This window comes from Phocoena phocoena, chromosome 17 (genome assembly GCF_963924675.1).
Source record: "Phocoena phocoena chromosome 17, mPhoPho1.1, whole genome shotgun sequence".
Lineage (NCBI taxonomy): Eukaryota > Metazoa > Chordata > Mammalia > Artiodactyla > Phocoenidae > Phocoena > Phocoena phocoena.
In genome coordinates, this window is record NC_089235.1 from 80,418,337 (window position 1) to 80,437,658 (window position 19,322).

The 19,322-nt window shown below is 59.4% G+C and overlaps 2 protein-coding genes across 2 annotated transcripts; both read left to right on the forward strand.

Annotated features, from left to right (window-relative positions):
* The first annotated feature begins 50 nt into the window (after window positions 1-50).
* On the forward strand, window positions 51-8,660 carry WDR97 (WD repeat domain 97). The gene is made up of 24 exons (XM_065895167.1): window positions 51-180; window positions 385-515; window positions 700-1,328; window positions 1,511-1,632; window positions 1,821-2,526; window positions 2,598-2,740; window positions 2,823-3,059; window positions 3,136-3,226; window positions 3,330-3,462; window positions 3,553-3,674; window positions 3,950-4,010; window positions 4,182-4,331; window positions 4,410-4,616; window positions 4,698-4,823; window positions 4,919-5,002; window positions 5,964-6,068; window positions 6,156-6,347; window positions 6,431-6,625; window positions 6,728-6,925; window positions 7,006-7,127; window positions 7,214-7,376; window positions 7,753-8,207; window positions 8,304-8,365; window positions 8,458-8,660. Exons 1-24 carry the CDS (start codon window positions 51-53, stop codon window positions 8,658-8,660), a joined length of 4,767 nt encoding a protein of 1,588 aa, XP_065751239.1.
* Window positions 8,661-16,124: 7,464 nt separating this feature from the next.
* On the forward strand, window positions 16,125-18,009 carry HGH1 (HGH1 homolog). The gene is made up of 6 exons (XM_065895168.1): window positions 16,125-16,750; window positions 16,823-16,923; window positions 17,022-17,120; window positions 17,323-17,414; window positions 17,519-17,641; window positions 17,727-18,009. Exons 1-6 carry the CDS (start codon window positions 16,125-16,127, stop codon window positions 17,904-17,906), a joined length of 1,221 nt encoding a protein of 406 aa, XP_065751240.1. The 3' UTR covers window positions 17,907-18,009.
* Window positions 18,010-19,322: the final 1,313 nt, after the last annotated feature.

A 19,322-nucleotide genomic window follows, 5' to 3' on the forward strand; every position in this document is an offset into this window, starting at 1 on the left:
GCAACGGTCCTAGGGGGCTGTTGAGCCGCCTGGACCCCGCGGCTCCCGAAATGGAGCCAGAAGTGTGGGACGCAAGCAACCCCTTTACCATAGAAGGCGACCACCTGATTCCAGACCTGGACCTGTATGATGCCGACATCTACGACGTCCCGGACCCGGGACTGCTCAACGAAGAGGATGGTGAGGTGGCCCGGCCTCGACCCCCAGATGGCCCGCTTGGCCGCAGGCCTCACTCAAGCGCTGGTTCTGTCCTCTGGGAATGCAGCACTCCCCGGGCAGTCCCCTAACCTAGCAGGGCCCTCAGGAGGGGCCTTGGCTGCCCACGACCTCCAGGGTTAGGGGCCCAAAGGCCACACCGACAGGGCTTCCGCTGCCGGTTCGCAGAGTCATCGTTTAAGGAGGCGGCCCCACGGCTTTTTACCAGCAACTCTCGGTGGCAGAATGTGACCCCGAGCGCCCGTGCCCGCCAGCTGTGGCTGCTCCTGCGTACAGGCCTCCAGACTTCTGTGGAAAAGGTGCGGCTTGCCCATGGCATCCGTCTCAAGGCCTCTTTCCGGCCCGGCTCTTCCCCTAGGGGTCCCCTGCAGGACACCAGCCCAGATCCTCTTGGCTCCCCTAGGTGGGTGCTGCCTACACCCCCGCCCCCCAACCCCTGGCCCCCGCCAAGTTTACGGCAGGCTTGCTGGTCCCGGTCCGCAGGAAAAGAGAGCCGAGCTGCACGTGGCGCGCTTGACGCACGGGCTACAGCTGCTGCGCCGCCTGGAGGTGGCAGCCGGGCTGTGTTCGGTGGCACAGGACCCCATGGGCAGACGCTTCGTGGTGCTGGACGGTGCCGGCCGCCTGCACCTGCGCAGAGAGGATGGCTGGGCACAAGAGAAGCTGCTAGCTCCGGTCGCGCTTACAGGGCTGGTGGCAGTGCCGGGCGAGCTGGGCACTGTGGGCCGCTTTGTGGGCTGGGGCCCAGCGGGGTTGGCCATCCTAAGGTCCGACCTCAGCCTGCTGTGGCAGAGTAAGCCAGTGGAGCGCAGGGTGCCGGGCCGCGAGCCAGTCTGCTGCCTGCCGGTGCCCGACCCCGGGCTGCTGCTGGTGGCGGAGGCGGGCAGAAGCCTGGCGCTCTGGAAGTTCCGTGCAGGGGGTCGCTGCCTGGTTCCCCATGGGTCCCCTCTGTGGCTGCCGCCAAACCTCTCGGGTGCGCTTGCGCGTCTGGCTCTCGGGCCTCAGCATCCCCCTCACGTCCCACGCTGCTACGCAGCCTACGGCTCAGCCGTGCTCACCTTTGATCTGCACACCTGGGCTCTCACAGATGTGCGTCGGGATCTGCACAAAACGTGAGGAGGGGCCCAGGGGCTGGTGGGAGAGGGGGAAATCATGAGGTGAGTCCGCGACACAAATCCGGTCGTGGCAGGGGGGCCGGCGCGTGCGCACGCGCGCGCACGCGCGCGCACACACACACACACACACACACACACACTGCAGTCCTGAGTCCACGGGCCTCCCTTTCCCCCCTCAGCACCATCTCCGACCTGGTGTACTGTAGAGAGGTGGGGGCCATGGTGACAGCTTCCCGGGACAGCACGGTGAAGGTGTGGGAGGCTGACTGGCAGATCCGGATGGTGTTCGTGGGACACACAGGTGTGCCGTGTGTGGCTATTGAGGCCTGGTCTCCCCTCACCCTGGGCACAGCCCTGCCTTTGAGAGCTCCGGGCACAGGATCTCCACGGGCTTCTGGCCAAGCTTCTCCGCCCTGGTCATGACCCTGACCGACGGCTCCCCTTCCCTCAGTCCCTGGTGCGCAGGAGTGACCCGAGCCCCTCCCGCAGGCCCGGTGACTGCGGTGGCCGTGCTCCCGAACACGGCCCTTGTGCTGTCGGCTTCTCAAGACGGGACGCTGCGCACGTGGGACCTGCAGGCAGCGGCGCAGGTGGGTGAGGTGGCGCCAAGCCGCCGGGGCCCGAGCGGGCCGTCGGAGACCGTGAGCCATCTGCTGGCTCCCGCCGGCCCCGGCTGCCCCTTGCTCGCCTTGCGCGCCCGCAGCGTGGAGCTGTGGCGCGTGCGGGAGCTCTACTCGCCATTGGCCCAGCTGTCGGCGCCGGTGCTCCACCTGCAGGTGGCGCCGGCGCTGCCCTCGCCCATGGCCCCGCAAGCGCAGCTGCCCACGCGCCTCGTGTGCGCCTGCGCCGACGGCTCGGTCTACCTGGTGTCGGTCTCCAGCGGACGCACCGTGAGCGCGCTTCTGCTGGAGCCTGAGGACTGCGCGGCCGCCGTGGCCTACTGCCTGCCCCGCGAGGTGCTGTGGCTGCTGACACGCACCGGGCACCTGCTGTGCGCCAACGCAGCACGCTGCCCCATGCGCGTGCTGCACCGCCTGTGCCCGCCGCCGCCCCCGGCGCCCCGGCCTTGCTGCCTGCACCTCTACAGCCACCTCACGGACCCCGGGAGCGCGTTTGCCGCCTGGGAGATAGTGCGCCAGTACAAGGGCGAGCTGTGCCACAGTGACGTGGCCGGGGCCTGGAAGGACAAGAACCGGTGGGTGCCGGAGCCAGCCAGGGCTGGGCAAGGCGGCCGGGTCCACACCAACAGGCTGTGGTCACCCATAGGTACCTGCTCGTGGTGGGGCACACTGATGGCACCCTGTCCGTACTTGAGTTGCGCTCCTCGAAGACGGTCTTCCGTACGGAGGCGCACGGCCCAGGCCCCGTCACCGCCATTGCGTCCACCTGGAACAGCATCGTGTCCTCCGGTGGGTACCTCTCCTCCCTCCACGGCCGGCCTGGGAACCCCTTCCCTCCCCAAAGGCCCCACTGTGGCTCCCGTCCCCACAGGGGGAGACTTGACCGTGAAGATGTGGCGCGTCTTCCCGTATGCCAAGGAGAGCCTGAGCCTCCTGCGCACCTTCTCCTGCTGCCACCCGGCGCTGGTGCTCTGCGCCCTCGGGGATCGCATCACCGTGGGCTTCGAGGACCTGAACAGCGCCACCTATGGCTTGGTGCAGTTTGGCCTGGGCAACAGCCCACGCTTCGATCACCGGCCCCAGGACGACCCCACGGACCACATCACCGGTGAGCGGGCAGGGCAGAGGTGAAGTCCGGGCCGCCAGATGGCTCTGGCCCCTGACCCTGAGTCCTGGCCCCCCAGGCCTGTGCTGCTGTCCCACACTCAAGCTGTACGCCTGCTCCAGCCTGGACGGCACCATCAGCATCTGGACCGCGGAGAACCGCCTGCTGCGGTGGGCGGGGGGTGGGAGAGGGGTTGGGGGCTTGCCTCTGCTGCTGCCTCCGTGTTCTGTTCCAAGGAGCAGGGCCAGACTGTCGGTCTGAACAACCCTCCAGGCTCCTGCAGCTGAACGGTGCCCCTCAGGCCCTGAGCTTCTGCAGTAACAGTGGGGACCTGGTGCTGGCCCTGGGCTCCTGCCTCTGCCTGGTGGCCCACAGGCTCTACCTGCCCACATCTTACCTGATTAAGGTGTGCACTGAGCACAGGTAGGCGGGGTGGGGCTGCTGTGGGCAGACCAGCCACCGAGGCCAGGGCTCCAGGCTCCTTTCCCCTGCTCAGAAGCTGTGCCAGGATGTCCCTGATGTGGTGGATGACCCTCCACTGCCGCTGACCAGCCAGGAGTCGCTGACCTCAGCCCAGCTGCAGAGGCTCGCCAACCTGCGCGGGGTGGCCAGCCTCAGGTCTGCCGGCAGGCCCAACCGAGCCGTCCCGGAGGCCCCGACCTGGCTCCCCTGGGTCAGGGCCTGGCCGAGTACTCCCAACCTGAGACCCCAGGGCTCCCAGGCCCCTTGGCCACCCACCGCAAGCCCGTCCCAGTGCCGGCCTTCCCACTCCTGGCTGTTTGTGGTTCCCCACCAGGGGCCTGGCCACCACCCCTGGGTCCCTGTCCCAGCCTCTGCCCTATCCCACTGGTAATGCCACCCAGTGTTCCACCTGTGTCCCTGCCTGTCTGCAGCGCAGCCTCGTCTTTCGTCCATTGCCAGACGGCCACGCCTCAGCAGCCAGTCCTGGAGAAGGTGGGGCGGCTCCTGACCCCTTCTCCACCTCAGGGACCCAGCCCTGCCCCCCGGCCCCGGCTCGGGCCCTTCCCCTTCAGTCCCTGGGGCAGGCCTGGGATCCCTGTGCTTGTCTAGGGGCACGCAGCAAGGCTCAAGGAAGAATGCGCTGACCCCTGACCCTCACCCCAGGACTTGGAAACCTTCATTGCCCGGGACCAAGACCTTCAGCAGCTGAAACTGGGGCTGGTGGACCCTGCAGCCCGGCCCGCCCCCTCCTGGCAGCAGTGCCAGGAGGCCTTTGATAACTACCTCCGTCTGATCTATGGCCCTGGTCTGCTGGTGAGTGTGGGGCCTCCCCAGTCCCTCCCTTCACCCGGAGCCTCTGACACTGCCCGTCTGCCCTGCCCTCCCTGCCAGGGCAGGTATTCCGGAGGAGAGTCCCAGCAGTGGAGCACCGTGACCCTCACAGGGGAGAGACAGACCTGGGACGTGTGCGCCCTGCCCAGAGATGTCCCCGATCTCAGGGGCATTGACGCCTCGCCACCACAGGATCTTGGGACCCTGGGCCAGCGCTTTGCCGCTCCCCCCCCCACCCACCGGAGGTTGCACAGCACAGCATCCCAGGTGAGGCTTACCACCACTCCCACCCCTCTGCCTTCACCTCATGGTCCCCACCCCACCCGCTGGTGACTCCTTCCACCCCAGCTGCTGGCCCGCTCCTCCCCGAGCCACGAGCTGGGCCTTAGTCTACACCTGCAGCTGCAGTGGGAGCGGCTCCACGGGGAGAAGCCTGTGGCCCCGGATCCACTGTCCTCCCACCTGCAGCGCAGGGTGAGGGGCCCAGGTGGGTGGAGGCTGCCGCCCGAAGGCAGAACCGCAGGAACACTGGAGTCCAAACTCGGCTCTGAGCCCTGTCCCATCCCCAGATCCCCCTGCTGCTGAAGAGGCGGCCCCAGGAGCGTCTCTCCAACCCCAGGGGCTTCTTCCCTGCCGCTGTTCAGCCCTATGAGGTGAGACCCCTTGCTGTCCTGAGGCCCTTCCCTCCCCGGGGGGGGCCCTCCTTATGTACCCCATGTCCCCTTTGCTGTAAGCCTTTGTGCCCAGCTCTGACCCGAGGGCCAGGCCCACCTGCACCCCTCACCCCGGGCCCGGTTTTGCCGCTGCTGCTCTCCGTGTGCCCTGACTCCTCACTCCGGGAACTGGCTGCCAGAGGGCCAGGGACTTCGGAGCTGGAGCCAGGCGAAGCCAGAGCCTCTGCCAGCGGTCGCTCCTGCAGCCACTCCCTAGCGCGAGGGTTGGGGGGCTGGGGCCTCTGTGCACTTTGTCTGCGAGACCAGAGTCCCCTCCCTTGAGGGGAGCAGAGTCGGTGGGAGCCGGCCTTCCCACTCTCTGCCCCTCCAGATGCCCAGACAGGCCCAGCCCCTTCTCCCCACACGTCTGGCACTCTTACCTTCCCAGGTGGGTAACGGATCCTTCCGGCTGCTACTCCATCTACCCAAGCCCCCAGTAACCCCCCTCGAGCTCCCATTGTCCCCTTCTTTTTCTTTGCGTGCCTTGTGGAATCTTAGTTCCCCGACCGGGGATTGAACCCCGGCCCAGCAGTGAAAGCACGGAGTCCTAACCAGTGGACCGCCGGGGGAGTCCCTCCTACTGCCCCCTTCTTATCAGCGTCTCTGCTCCAGGACCGGGGGCTGAGTCCTGTGGAGACCATGTGGGTGTCAGGGCTCCCCAAAGGCCGGCTGTTACCCAGATCTCCGTCCTCAGTTGCCACAGCTGATACCACACTCGCTGCCTGCCCTTCGGCCTGATTTCTAGAGCTTCTCTCTTCCTGTGTGTGTGTCGTGGGCGGGGCGTGTGAGCCCCACTCAGCTCTCGGACGTCAGGCGGGCAGAGCTGGGCTGGTGGCCGGGGTGGTCTCTGGGGCAGGTGGAGTCCAGGCCCTCAGCCTGCGCCGCTGTGCTCTACCTGCAGTGCTGGCGGCGGCCCATCCGCTTCCCGGGCCACGTGCCCAACTCGGTGGTGCTGCAGCAGATGCGGCTGCCTGTGGAGGTCGGCGGCCTCGGAGCCCTCGGCAAGGCAAGGGGCGGGGCGGGGCGGGGCCTGCGGGGGGCGGGGCCGGCTCCCTGACGCGCCCGTGGCCACGCCTCGTTCTCCACTTCGCAGCCGGGAGGGAGCCGGGACGACCCGTGGCTGCCGCGGGGCACGAGGCTGCGGCGCGCCAAGCGGCAGGAGAAGCGGACCCAGTCGTGGGGAGGGGAGGGGGAGGAGGAGGACGAACAGGGTCTGGACTGGGCCTCGGACTCGCAGCGCCCCCACACGCAGCTCTCCGACCAGCTGCCGGAGCAGGAGGCTCAGGTGGGCGTCCGGGGCTGGGCTGGGCAGCGGCGCGGGAGCTGCCTGAGGCGGGCAGGGTCTGCAGCTGCTGCCGCTGCCCCTAGAGCCCCGAGGGTCGCATCCCGAAGCCCATGGGCTCCCGCGAGGACACCGCCAGGGCCGAGACCTGTCTTCATTGCCCCCAGTTCCACTACGGGCACTCGCTCTGGGAAGAGCGCTGCGGGCATCTGCCTAGGTTCCTGCATTTTTTCGTCGCCCAGAACTGGTTCAAAAAGCTCTTCCCCATCTTCACTCTGCAGGTTCGGGGGAGTTTTGGAGGCACGGGCTCAGGTACGGGAGGGGGAGGCTGGAGCGCCCGGGTGCGGCGCAGGGGGCCGGGCCTCAGCGCCAGATCCCTGCAGGCGTACCCCGAGGTGGGCACGGTGGAGGGCCTGGCCTCGCTGTTCATGGACCTGCTGGACGAGGCCTCTTGGGCAGACCGTGTGCACATCCTGCACGCGCTGCTGAGGCTGCTGCCCGACGTCAGCAGAGACCTCTGCAGCCGGCTGCAGGGCATCCTCGTGCGCTTGCTCAACCTGGACCAGCCCCCCAGCCTCCAGGTGAGCCCCTAGTCCCGAGACCGGCCCCGCCCCGCCCCACCCCAGGCCTCGGGCCCCAGTGTCGCTCCCCCTGCGCTCAGGACAGGATGCAGAAGCAGTTTGTGATGCTGGCGCTGCAGCTGCTCCTGGCCTGCTCCCTGGAGTCCCGCGAGGTGGTGCTGGAGCTCCTGTGCTACGTCCTTTACTCGCCAGCCTCCTGCCGGTGAGTTCCGCTCCCTTCCCTCCCTCCTCCCCGATGCTGCCAGGGAGGCCGCCCAGAAGCCTCCCACGCCTGTACACCTGTCCCAGGCCGGAGCTCAGGAAGTTGCTGGAAGGACTCGGCCTTCAGGACCCGCACGGCCTCCTGTTCAAGGAGATGATGACCTGGGTCCAGGGCCCGGAGCGCGCCTCCAAGGCCGCACTGCGCAAGCGCTGTTGCCAGAAGCTGGAGGAGATGGTCTGGCAGCTGAAGGTCTGGGCGGGGGCGGGAGTGGGGGCGGGGCGGGGGCGGGCCACCTGCCCGCAGAGCATCTCGCCTTCTCCCCAGGCTTTTCCCAAGTGCAGAGGGGAGAGCCAGGTGAGGCCAGCGGGCTCCTTGCCCCGCTCTGGCTCTGCGCCTCTTCCATCCTCCCCCATCCCTCACCCCTCCCCCATCTCCCGGGATCTTCCTGCGCCTCCCCAGGAGGGAGTCTGGGGTGGGGTCTCAGGCTTGGAGCCATGGGCAGCACCTCTCCAGCCTCCACTGGCCAACTCCCCAGGAGATGGAAACTATGCCGCCACCTGTAGCCAAGTTGTCAGAGATGCTGCCTGAGGTCTCAGAGACCTCAGCACTTCACCCTCCTTCGAAGGAGACCCTGTCGCAGATTTCCATGGTCTCTGGGGCAACTGTTCATATCTCTGTGATGCCCTCAAGCGTCTCCCGGACGCCCTCACCGGTGGTCTCACCCGGAGAGCCGGACTTGGCCGCCCTGGAGTTGCAGGCCCAGCAGACGCTCGCACAGATGCGCTTTGGGCGGACGCAACGTGCACTGTCTGGGACACTGACACACTTCTGCCCCTTGCCTGAGGCCCACTTGCAATCCTCCACGCCAGCTGCACAGCCTGATGAGCCACTGCCTCTGGAGCAGACGACCTGGTCACAGTCAAAAATGCTGGACCTGGGGCCCATCGACGCACTCAACCTCTTCTGCGAGCAGCATGGGGCTCAGCAGCAGGGCCCCCCGCAGGAGGAGCCCGAGACCCCGCCCCCACGCCCGCCCCCACAGAGGCCCAGCATGGTGGTGCCACAGCCCCGGGAACCCCGGTGAGCACGCCACGGGTCCCTGGAAGAGGCTGGGGCAGAGCCTGTGTGGAACAGCTGAGGCGCGGGCTCAGCCAAACCTGCCTCCTTACCCTCCAGGCACTACTCCATCCTCCGGCTTCAGGAGGCCAAGGTCCAGAGGTCTCCAATGAAACTGAGGGGTGAGTAGGGACAGGAATAGAAATCGGACCCTGACCTCTACCCCAACCCAGCCCAGTTCCCGCGGAGCACTGACCCCACTGCTGGCCCCCAGGCCGAATGCTGTCCCGGCTCTGGGCGGGCCGCACCCTAGATGGCGCCATCCGGATGCTGAAGCTGCCACTGCCCCGGGTGGAACTGCAGCCTTTCCCCCCAGACTGGCCCAGGCCTGCCCATCCGCTGCCCCCGCAGCTCCTGCAGCCTGCCCTGCAACGCTACTTTCTGCCAGATGACATGGACCCTGACAGCTACAGCTGAGCTGGCTGGTGACCCTGGCCTGACCCTGCCTCCCCCTTTTCCCTCCAGCATGGAGTCAGGACATGGCTCTCCAGCCGGCTGTTCACCCCAGCCAAGGCCCAGGGCCCGAATAAAGTCCAGAGGCCACGGCCAGCTCACTGGATGCCACCTTCACCTTTGGGGGCCCCTGATGTGGGCAAGGGGGGGGGTCTGGCTGGTGTGTCATGAACCTGCTGGTGGCCGGCTGCATGTGTGAGGCAGGAGCTGGGGGACTGGTGGGTCTGGGATGGGACAGGGTCTGGGCTCGGGTCAGCACGTAGTAGAGCAGCGTTCTTGGTGCGGGAGGGCCTGTCTGCCCAGAGAGGGAACCTGCCGCACGGGCACGGCCCTGCTCGGGCACTCAGCCACGGTGCTCAGGACGGGAGCGGGAGACTGACGGGTGGGCCGGGGAGAGGGGAGGGTCTGGGTGGTCGCAGGTGTGTGGGGGGGAACTTGCAGTCATTTGATGCAGGTGAAACCAGGAGTCAGTCGGAGCTTTGCTACCTTTAGGCTGGAAAGGAGAAAACTTAATGACGAGGCCCCGTGTGCTTTATCCAAGAAGCAGTAAAGGGGCAGTGTTCTCTGGACCTTTCAACCTAGAAGTCACCAGGAGATTCACCTTGTCTGTGAAGCACGGGGTCTCAGGGCCTCGGCCTTCTTCTGAACTGCCATGACCTCAAAGGGCACCGACCCAACCACACGTGGAGCCCACGTGCGCACTTACTAGGACGGCTTTTGCGACGGGCCCGTTCTAGCTTTCTACATCCTGCTGCTGGGTTACCTGAGCAGCGATTTCTTTCCTGTATTTTCAGCCTCTGACTTCAGACACTTCTGCTCAATGGCTCTGTGGTTAAAATTGGTCTCCCACACCTTTCCCGCAGCCCCTAACCTGTGCAGGGGCTCTTGTTACAGGGCTGCTGAGTGGGCAGCTCTTTCCTAGGCCAAGGAGGGCCAGAAGTGCCAGGTCCAGATAACTGAAAAACTTGACGTTTTTATAAAAGGACCTGTACCTGCTACAACAAGGACTGAGGCCCGCAGTAGTCTGCATCTGCTGGTGTTTCTATGTTTCGAATTACAGAAGCAATAAATGCTTTAAAAAATACAGACATGGGAATTCCCTGGCAGTCCAGTGGTTAGGACTCTGCGCTTTTACTGCCGAGGACTCAGGTTCGATCCTTGGCTGGGGAACTAAGATTCCGCAAGCCATGCCGTGCAGCCAAAAAAAAACAACATACAAACGTGAGAAAGTAGGGCAAAAGTTTAAACAGGTCAAAATCCCCACTAATCATAAAGGAAAACGCTAATATATTCATTAATACATATTAATATATAACTTTTAAAATTAGGAAATATATTAATCAAAATATACCATTAAGAGTAAAAAGTCAGGCCACAGAGTGGGAGAACATATTTGAAATACATGTAACTAAAAATGGCTTGTCTCCAAAATATATAAAGAAGTTCTACAAATTAATAAAAAAAAAAATCACACAACCCAATTAAATGTATAAAAAGCTAGAATGGGATTTCCACTATAGATGTTAAAATACCAAATATATATATAGCAAACAGAAATACATATTTTTTTCCACTTCCTGACTGTGTGACGTTAAACAAGTTACCTATGTTCTCTAAGCCTCAGTTTCCAATCTATGAAATGTGGATAATAAAGCTATGACACCTCACAGGACTGCTGTGAGGATTAAATGAATCGTTGTATCTAAAGAGCTTAGGAGCAGTGCTGGGCACAGCGTAGGCAGATAGAAAACAAAGCCGGAACCCTTCCCACATCATTTATGAGAGTAATTTTCAGATGAAGATTGTAATGTAGAAAATAAAACTATAAATATATCAGAAGGTAATTTAGAAAAATAATTAACTGAGAACACTCAGAAAAGACAGATATATTTGCTGATTTAAAAAAAAAGTTATGGCAAAAGACAACATAAAGACAAAACTCAAAGCAGATCATACATGTAAAATTATAAAAATTTAGGAAGAAAACATAAATCCTTTGGACCTAGCAATTGATGAAGAGTCTTGACATAACGCCCAAGGCACCATATGTAAAAGAAAACAAATCAATAAATTGGACTTTATCAAATTTTAAAACTGCTCTGGGAAAGGCCTTGTTAATAAGATGAAAAGACAATCTACAGACTGGGAGAAAATATCTGCAAATGACATAGCCACAAAGGACACATATCCAGAATATATAAGCAACTCTCAAAATTAACTAAAAACCAAACAATCTCCTTAGAAAACAGGCAAAAGACACAAAACAGACATTTCACCCAAGAGGAGATGAAGACGGCAAACGAGCACATGAGAAGATGCTCCACATCGCCATCCATTAGGGAAGTGTAAATTAAGAATGGCTCAAATTTAAAAAGTGACGCCACCAAATGCTGGAGATGTGGAGCAACTGGATCTGTGTACGATGCTGGCAGGAATGTAAAATGGTCCAGACACTGGAAAGCAATTTGGCAACTTCTTGAAAAGCAGGACTCAGCCATCATACTGCTGGGCATTTATCCCAGAGGAATGAGGACTTAAGTCCACACACAACCATACTATGCACCAACGTTTATAGCAGCTTTATTTGTAACAGCCCCAAACTGTCAATGACACAAAGGTCCTTCAACAGGTGAATGGCTGGCTAATCTGTGGCACATCCACACCATGAAATACTCCTCAGCAATAAAAATAAATTATTAACACAACAACCTGGATGAATCTCCAGATAATTATGCTGAGTGAAAAAAGCCAATCTCAAAACATTCCATTTAAATAACGTTCTTGCGATGACAAAATTATAGAGCTGAAGAACAGATTAGTGGTTGCCTGGGGTTAAGGATGGGCAGGAGAGGGCGGAGCAGGAGGGAGATCTCTGTGGTGATGAAGCTATTCTCTATTTTGACTGTGATATTGGTTACACGAATCTACACAAGGGATAAAGAGGCATGGAAGGACTTCCCTGGTGGTCCAGTGGTAAAGAATCCGCCTTACAATGCGGGGAACGTGGGTTCGACCCCTGGTCAGGGAACTAAGATCCCACACGCCGCAGGGCAGCTAAGCCCGTGCGCCACAACTACTGAGCTCGCGCGCCTCAACTAGAACCCGCGTGCCGCAAACGACAGAGCCCGTGCACCCTGGAGCCTGTGTGCCACAGCTAGAGAAGAGAAAACCCGCATGCCACAACTAGAGAGAAGCCAGCACACCACAACGAACAGCCCGCATGCCGCAACTAAGACCCGATGCATCCAAACATAAATAAAATAATTAAATAATAAATCTTAAAAAAAAAAACAAAAAAAGGCACGAATCTACACACACAATTTCACTTTGACACTGTATTATAGCCTCATAAGAGTAACCACTGAAGAACCTAGAACAGGCAGCTTTGTAGAGACAGAAAATAGCCATGAGGTCACTGGAGGGGTTGGGAGGTTAGAGTTCCTGCTCTGGGGGGTGACAATGTTTTGGAAACACGCAGTGGCGATGGTGGCAGAATGTTGTGGGTGTGATTAATGCCACTAATTATACACTTAAAAATAATTAAATGGGGGAATTCCCCGTTGGTCCAGGGGTTAGGACTTGGCGCTCTCACTGCCGAGGGCAAGGGTTCAATCCCTGGTTGGGGAACTAAGATCCCACAAGCTGCGCAGCACAGCCAAAGAAATGGTCAATCTTGTTACACGTATGTTACAACCATTTACAACAGTTAATGTAACACAGCAGACACCACTGAATTTAAATGGATGATCTGTACTGCATGTGGACTATAGCTCAATATGTTACCGAGCGGAACTTGGGTCTGCTTGCCTGATGCACAGCGAAACCAATCTGCTGACACCGGGCTGTAGTGAGGGACGGTACGGCGTTGATTGCAGGTGCCAATCAAGAAGAACTGGCAGCTCATATTCAGAAGACCTGAACTCCCCAGTGGCTTTCAGGGAATGGCTTTTAACGACAGTGTGAGGGAGAGTGTCATGGGTTTCGTGATCAGCTCGTGCGCAGTCCTCTGGTTGGTTGATGGTGAGGTAACAGGGTACTAGGTATTTTGGAAATCTCAATTATCAGCTTTCTGCGGTCTAAGTGCTGGTGGTCAGCATGCAGTTAACTTCTTCCATCTGCTGGGGGCTTTAGTATCTGCAAAACCACTCAAGGATATGGCTCAGGATATTATCTATAGCCTTCAAGTAGAACTAAAGGTCCTTGACTTTGTTTTATGGCTAAACTATTATTACTTTGTCTAGACTGCTCTCTCTTTTCTGCTACGTTTTCCCACTTCTCTGATTCAATTTGCTCTCTGGAACTCAGGGACAGCCTAGGAGGCTAAAGCTCCTCTACAAACAAGAGGTGGGGGACGTGGCGGTGGGAGGGGGTGTCTGTCCCCAAGAAGGCCCTGCAGGGTCCTGTTTGGTTTCAAATAAAGCTATTTTCAAAAACACACAGAAGGGACTTCCCTGGTGGCACAGAGGTTAAGAATCCGCCTGCCAATGCAGGGGACACGGGTTTGAGCCCTGGTCCGGGAAGATCCCACATGCCGCATTGCAGCTAAGCCCGTGCGCCACAACTACTGAGCCTGCGCTCTAGAGCCCACAAGCCACAACTACTGAGCCCGCGTGCCACAACTACCGAAGCTTGCGTGCCTAGAGCCCGTGCTCCGCAACAAGAGAAGCCACCGCAATGAGAAACCCACGCACCACAACGAAGAGTAGCCCCCGCGCGCCACAACTAGAGAAAGCCCACGCACAGCAACAAAGACCCAACGCAGCCAAAAATAAATAAAAATAAAACAAAATTTAAAAATTAAAAAAAAAAAAAACAAACTCCAGAAGGGCCTCCCTGGTGGCACAGTGGTTAAGAATCTGCCTGCCAATACAAGGGACACAGCTTCCAGCACTGGTCCGGGAAGATCCCACATGCCACGGAGCACCTAAGCCCGTGCGCCACAACTACTGAGCCTGAGCTCTAGAGCCCGCAAGCCACAACTACTGAGCCCACATGCCACAACTACTGAAGCCTGCGTGCCTAGAGCCCATGTTTCGCAACAAGAGAAGCCACCGCAATGAGAAGGCCGCACATCGCAACCAAGAGTAGCCCCCGCTCACCGCAACTAGAGAAAACCCACGCACAGCAACGAAGACCCAACACAGCCAAAAATAACTAACTAAATAAATAAAAACACACAGAAGCTTCCTTAAAGGGGCTCCCACTGGCCAAATTGAGGATCAAAATAATGACAGTAAAGTATTATATTTCTTTGAATAAACTAGGAATCCATGAGACTACATTGACATAAATAGGTAAAGAGAAAGCTTTTTTCCCTACAATAAATGATAAAATTAGAAAATAGCCATTTGGAAACCATCACAGTAAAAACTAATTCAGAGAAAAAAACAATACATGCAAAAACTAGGGAGTGAAAGGTGGATGAGGAACAGAGTGATTACATAGCCTCAAAGCATCCCCCCATAAAATACTTACTAAATACAAGAAGAAAAAGAGTAACCTGACAGGGAAGAAGCTTGGGCCACTCCATCATAATTAAGTGATCAAAATAAGCCTCTCCCGCGCTGAGACAAACTGACATTGTGCCACCTGATTGGACAGGATGAAAAGAACCCAGGATTTCCTCCAGAGCATTCCTGCCAGAAATGCACAACCTGAATCTAATCAGGAGACAACCAGACAAATACAAATCGAGGAACATGCTACACAATAGCTGGCGGTGGTCTGTCTCAAGGGCATGAAGAGCTGTTCCCACGTGGACACAAGAGGTGAGACAAAGGTCATTACTGGGGTGACCTGGGAATTTGAGGTCTCAGGGTCCAGGCTATGTGGGGGTTCTTTGTACAGTTCTTGTACCTTTAACTTTGAAATCACTTCCAAACACTTTGGATCTTTTAATTCACCGTGGGCATATTTAAGGCTCCCTAGCTGGTGATTACTGTAAACACATCCTTGATGCAGTCAAATCACGGGCCTGCTCATTAGTCCCCTGCTCACGCCAGTGGGCCCTGAAGGTGCACATTTCTGTCTCAGTCAAAAGTACCCACCAGAGGGCATCATTTACCTAGGCTATCCACAATATTCTAATTCCATACCTTGAGGAATTTTCAACTCTTATGGCCTGGCCGGGATCTGTGTGTCCCGAGGATGTGGTTGCCTTGGAGAGGTGGCACGTCCTTGGACTCATCCATCCTCTTCCTCAATTTCCATGGGACTTTCAGGAAAGTTTAGATTGGGATTGAGGCTATGGGTCTCAGGCGGGGCAAGTCCCGGCTCTTGGACGTTATGACCTCCTGACTTCAGGGCCATATTTTTCCCTGTAAGTGGCTCTTCTGGGCATCACTGCCCCTAGAGGCTTCGTCCTAGCCCTTAGTGTGAAACAAAAATAATATCTATTAAGAGGCTTATAACCTATGTAAAAGTAAAGTACATAACAAATAACCCATGACTCAGGTAATAAGTGGGGGGAAACCCCGATATTAGAAAAGAAGAAAGGTCTCAAATCAATGACCTCAGCTTCTACCTTAAGAAACTAGAAAAAGAACAGCAAATTAAACTCAAAGTAAGCAGAAGAAAGGAAACAGTAAGGTCAAAGTAGAAATCAATAAACTTGAAAAAGAAAACAATAAAGAAATGAATCCAAAAGGTGGTTCTTTAACAAGACCAGTAAGGGCTTCCGTGGTGGCGCACTGGTTAAGAATCCGCCTGCCAATACAGAAGACACGAGGTCGAGCCCTGGTTCGGGAAGATTCCCACATGCCGCAAAACAACTAAGCCCGTGCGCCACAACTACTGAGCCCGCGCGCCTAGAGCCCGCGCGCCTAGAGCCTGTGCTCCGCAAGGAGAAGCCATCGCAATGAGAAGCCCGCGCACCGGGACGAAGAGTAGCCCCCGCTCGCCGCAAACAGAGAGAGCCCGCGCGCAGCAAAAAAGACCCAACACGGGCAAAAATTAAAAAAAAAAAAATTTTCGCAAACTGAATACAACCATATATAAAACCGAAAATATATCACGATCAAACGGAGAGTATGCCAGGGATACACTAGAAAGGCAATCACTGTAATTGATCCTGCTTTTCTTCCCGCGAAGACGGATGTTTGACAATCATGAAGAGGGAATGTAATCGGTCTGCTATCAGCGGCTGGCAGGACCCCCAAGGGACGGTGCCATGCCGGGGCCCAAAGCTTGTCCCTGCACGACCCCCACCACCGCGCAGAGCCCGAGGTCCCCGGCTTCCGGGCGGCGACCAATCCCACAATCCCCCGGGCTTGGCGTGGCCCCGCCTCCGCGCGCCGGTCCCGCCCCTTGCGCAGAGTCGGTAGCCTCGGATTGGTCACCGGGGCTTCCGGTACCCTGGTGGGCGGGGCCGCTGCCCACCTGTAGGCTCACCACATAGCTGAGCTAGCGTGGCGGAGCACGCCGACAAGCATGCGGGAGGACGAAGGGGTCGTTGGTGGGTCAGCCGGTGGCCTCGCCTCCGTAGGGTCGCCGATACTGGAGGCCGGCCCGAAGGCGGAGGCGGCGAAGCTGCTGCCTTTCCTGGCGCTCGGGGCGCGGGCTGACCTGCAGGCGGCGGCGGCGCAGCATGTGCTGGCGCTGACCGGCTCGGGGTCCGGCCGCACGCTGCTGGCCGGCCAGGCGGCACTGCTGCGGGCTCTGGTCGAGCTGGCGGTGGCCCCTGCTCCAGCCCCGGCCCGAGACGCCGCTCGCGCGCTAGTCAACTTGGCTGCCGACCCTGGCCTGCACGAGCCGCTGCTGGCGGCCGAGCCCGGACTACCTGCCCGCCTGCTGGGCTGCGCTTTGGACCCACAGTGGCCCTGGGCCGAGGAGGCGGCCGCCGTGCTGGCTAACCTCAGCCGCGAGCCGGTGCCATGTACTGCGCTGATGGCGGCGCTGGCGGCCGCTGAGCCCGGGGAGTCGGGCCTGGAGCGGCTGGTGCTCGCGCTGTGCACTCCTGGCTACAACGCCCGCGCGCCCCTGCACTACTTGGGGCCGATGCTCTCCAACCTCAGCCAGCGTCCTGCGACGCGCGCTTTCCTGCTGAATCACGACAGGTGAAGCCCAGGGCGCTCGCGGGGAGGGCGTGGAAATGAGCAGGGACGGCACTGAGTGGTCTTTCCCTCCAGGTGCGTGGTCCAGCGGCTGCTGCCCCTTACCCAATACCCGGACTCCTCGGTGCGCAGGGGCGGGGTGGTGGGGACACTGCGAAACTGCTGCTTCGAGCACCGTGAGTGGTGGCGAGGAAGTTGCCGTGTCGGGGAGTGGGAGGAATAGACTGGACCCTGGGGCCCCTCTGGACTGGCCTCCATTCCTGTTTCTCCCCAGGACACCATGAGTGGTTGCTTGGGCCTGAGGTGGACATTCTCCCCTACTTGCTACTGCCCCTGGCTGGGCCTGAGGACTTCTCCGAGGAGGAGATGGAGCGTGAGTGGCTTGGGTTGAGCCTCAGGGTTGGTCTGGCAGGAGGGGAGGCCAGTGGGGGGAGAGGCAGAAGGAAGTGTCCAGATCAGGGCCCCTTCTGAAACCTTCTAGCAGGGAGTTGCTGAACACAGATGGGCCTTACAATGGCAGGGTCTTGCCTAGCAGACCAGGGGCCAGCATAGGGACCCAGTGAATTCACTCCTAGGGCTGCCCGTTGACCTGCAATACCTGCCACAAGACAAGCAGCGAGATCCTGATGCCGACATCCGCAAGATGCTCATTGAGGCCATCATGCTGGTGAGCCGGAGTACTGCTACGTTAACGTCACCGCCCCCCCCCCCCCCCCACACACACTTATATATTAGCACACTGATGTCTGGATAACCTCTGCCGTCTCCCAGCTGACGGCCACGGCACCTGGTCGGAAGCAGGTGAGGGACCAGGGAGCCTACTTGATCCTGCGCGGGCTGCACAACTGGGAGCCAGAGCCCGATGTGCGGGTGACTTGTGAGAAACTCATCCAGGTGGGTGCAGGGTTGGGGGAGTGGTGGATGTCCACAGTGTGCCAGCCAGCTGCTCACCTGCTTCCCCTGCCTGCCCTGCTGGCAGGTTCTCATTGGGGATGAGCCAGAGCATGGCATGGAAAACCTGCTGGAGGTACAAGTACCTGAGGACGTTGAGCGACAGCTGCAGCAGCAGGACCGCCAGGAGCAGAGCAGCGCGAGCGGTGCGGCAGCAGCTGGAGCTGTGGCCCCAGAGACGCGCTCAGAGGGAGCTGCACCCACCTGAGGCCCGCGAAGCCTGCCGCCAGCTCTGGGCCCACCTTTGCTCGCCATCCGTCCAGGCCTCCCAGACCGGGTCTGTGTGCAGCCGCCCGCAGGCCTCTGGGTCCCCTGGCTCTGTGCTCTGTTGGCTCCAGCAAGAATGCTGGTTGCTCAGAGGAGGACTGTTCAGCCAGAACTGGCCCAACCCTATGACTTGCTCAGGTATCTCCACGGGGATGGCCAGCAGGACCGGACAGAAAAACACTGCAAGCCCAAGGGGCTAGCTGGAGCTTCCCAGTCCCAACGGTGCTACAGGGGTCTGGGCATAGGGGGGCACCCAGGTGCTTGCAGTGCCCCTTGGTACCAGTCCCACCCCAGGCCCCTCCATCCTGGGGCCCTGCCTGAGACCCAGCCTCAAAGGGCTCACCTGTTGAGGTTTTCACCAGCCACAGCCTGTCGTGGGGTCTAGCCAGGGCTGCACCCCTGTGGCCTGTCCTCGGAGCACTTGCTGGGTGTTCCCTCCCCTTCATGCTCCCCACCTTTCCACTTGACCTGTGCCCAAACCTGCCCTTCGCTCTTTGCAAGCTCCTCAAGTCCTATTTCCCAGTCCTGGGCTGAGCTGATGCCCTCGCTCTCCCCCACTAGCTAGGCCCTCTCGCTGGTCAGCTTGCCTGAGCCTCAGCTCCCCAGAGCCCCTTGCCTGCCGAGCTGAGAGCCTCCCTGATGTGCCTGCAGCCTTGCCCTGGGCTCGTCTTTCCCCTGACCACCCTCCAAAGCTGGAGACACTCCACTGGCAGGCCCATCAAGGCTGGCTTCTTCGTGGGTGCCGGGTGCCTCCCTCCTCTGCGGTCCCCTCTCTCTTCCCTCCCTCCTGCCAGATAAATGAAAGCTCTGGCCTGGAGGTATGTGGACTGTTTTCCAGATGCCCCAAGGCCCGCGGCCCTCTTCCTGCGATGAGAAGTCCACACCGTTGGCTCCACAGAATAAACGCTCTATTTGGCCTCACCCCCACCCTCCCGCCCGCCTTCAGTTAACCAAGTAGTGTCCAGGCACGGTCCGGATGGCAGACATGGAGCATGGCGACAGCGGATGCCTGGAGGGGCTCACCGCACGACTGGCTGTCTCCGTTCTCCAGAGTCCCAGCCCGGCAGGGTCGCACCTCGTCTCGGGGGAGACTCCGTGGGCTCGGGCGCCGGACCAGAGGCACTCTCAAGGGGGGTGCACTGTTGCTGGGGTCGCCGCAGGTGCAGGAGCGGCCTTGGGGGATCTGAGTCCGCGCTGGGCTCCACGTTGTCTGGGGATGTTGGGAGCTCGGACTCCTCAGGCTTCTTTGCAACTGACCGGAGTGGGAGGGTCAGGTGGGGCGCTGAGGAGCCACCCACCTGCCCACACTGGTGGGCATGCAGCACCTGGTGTGATGCCACTGAGCACGGTGCGGAAG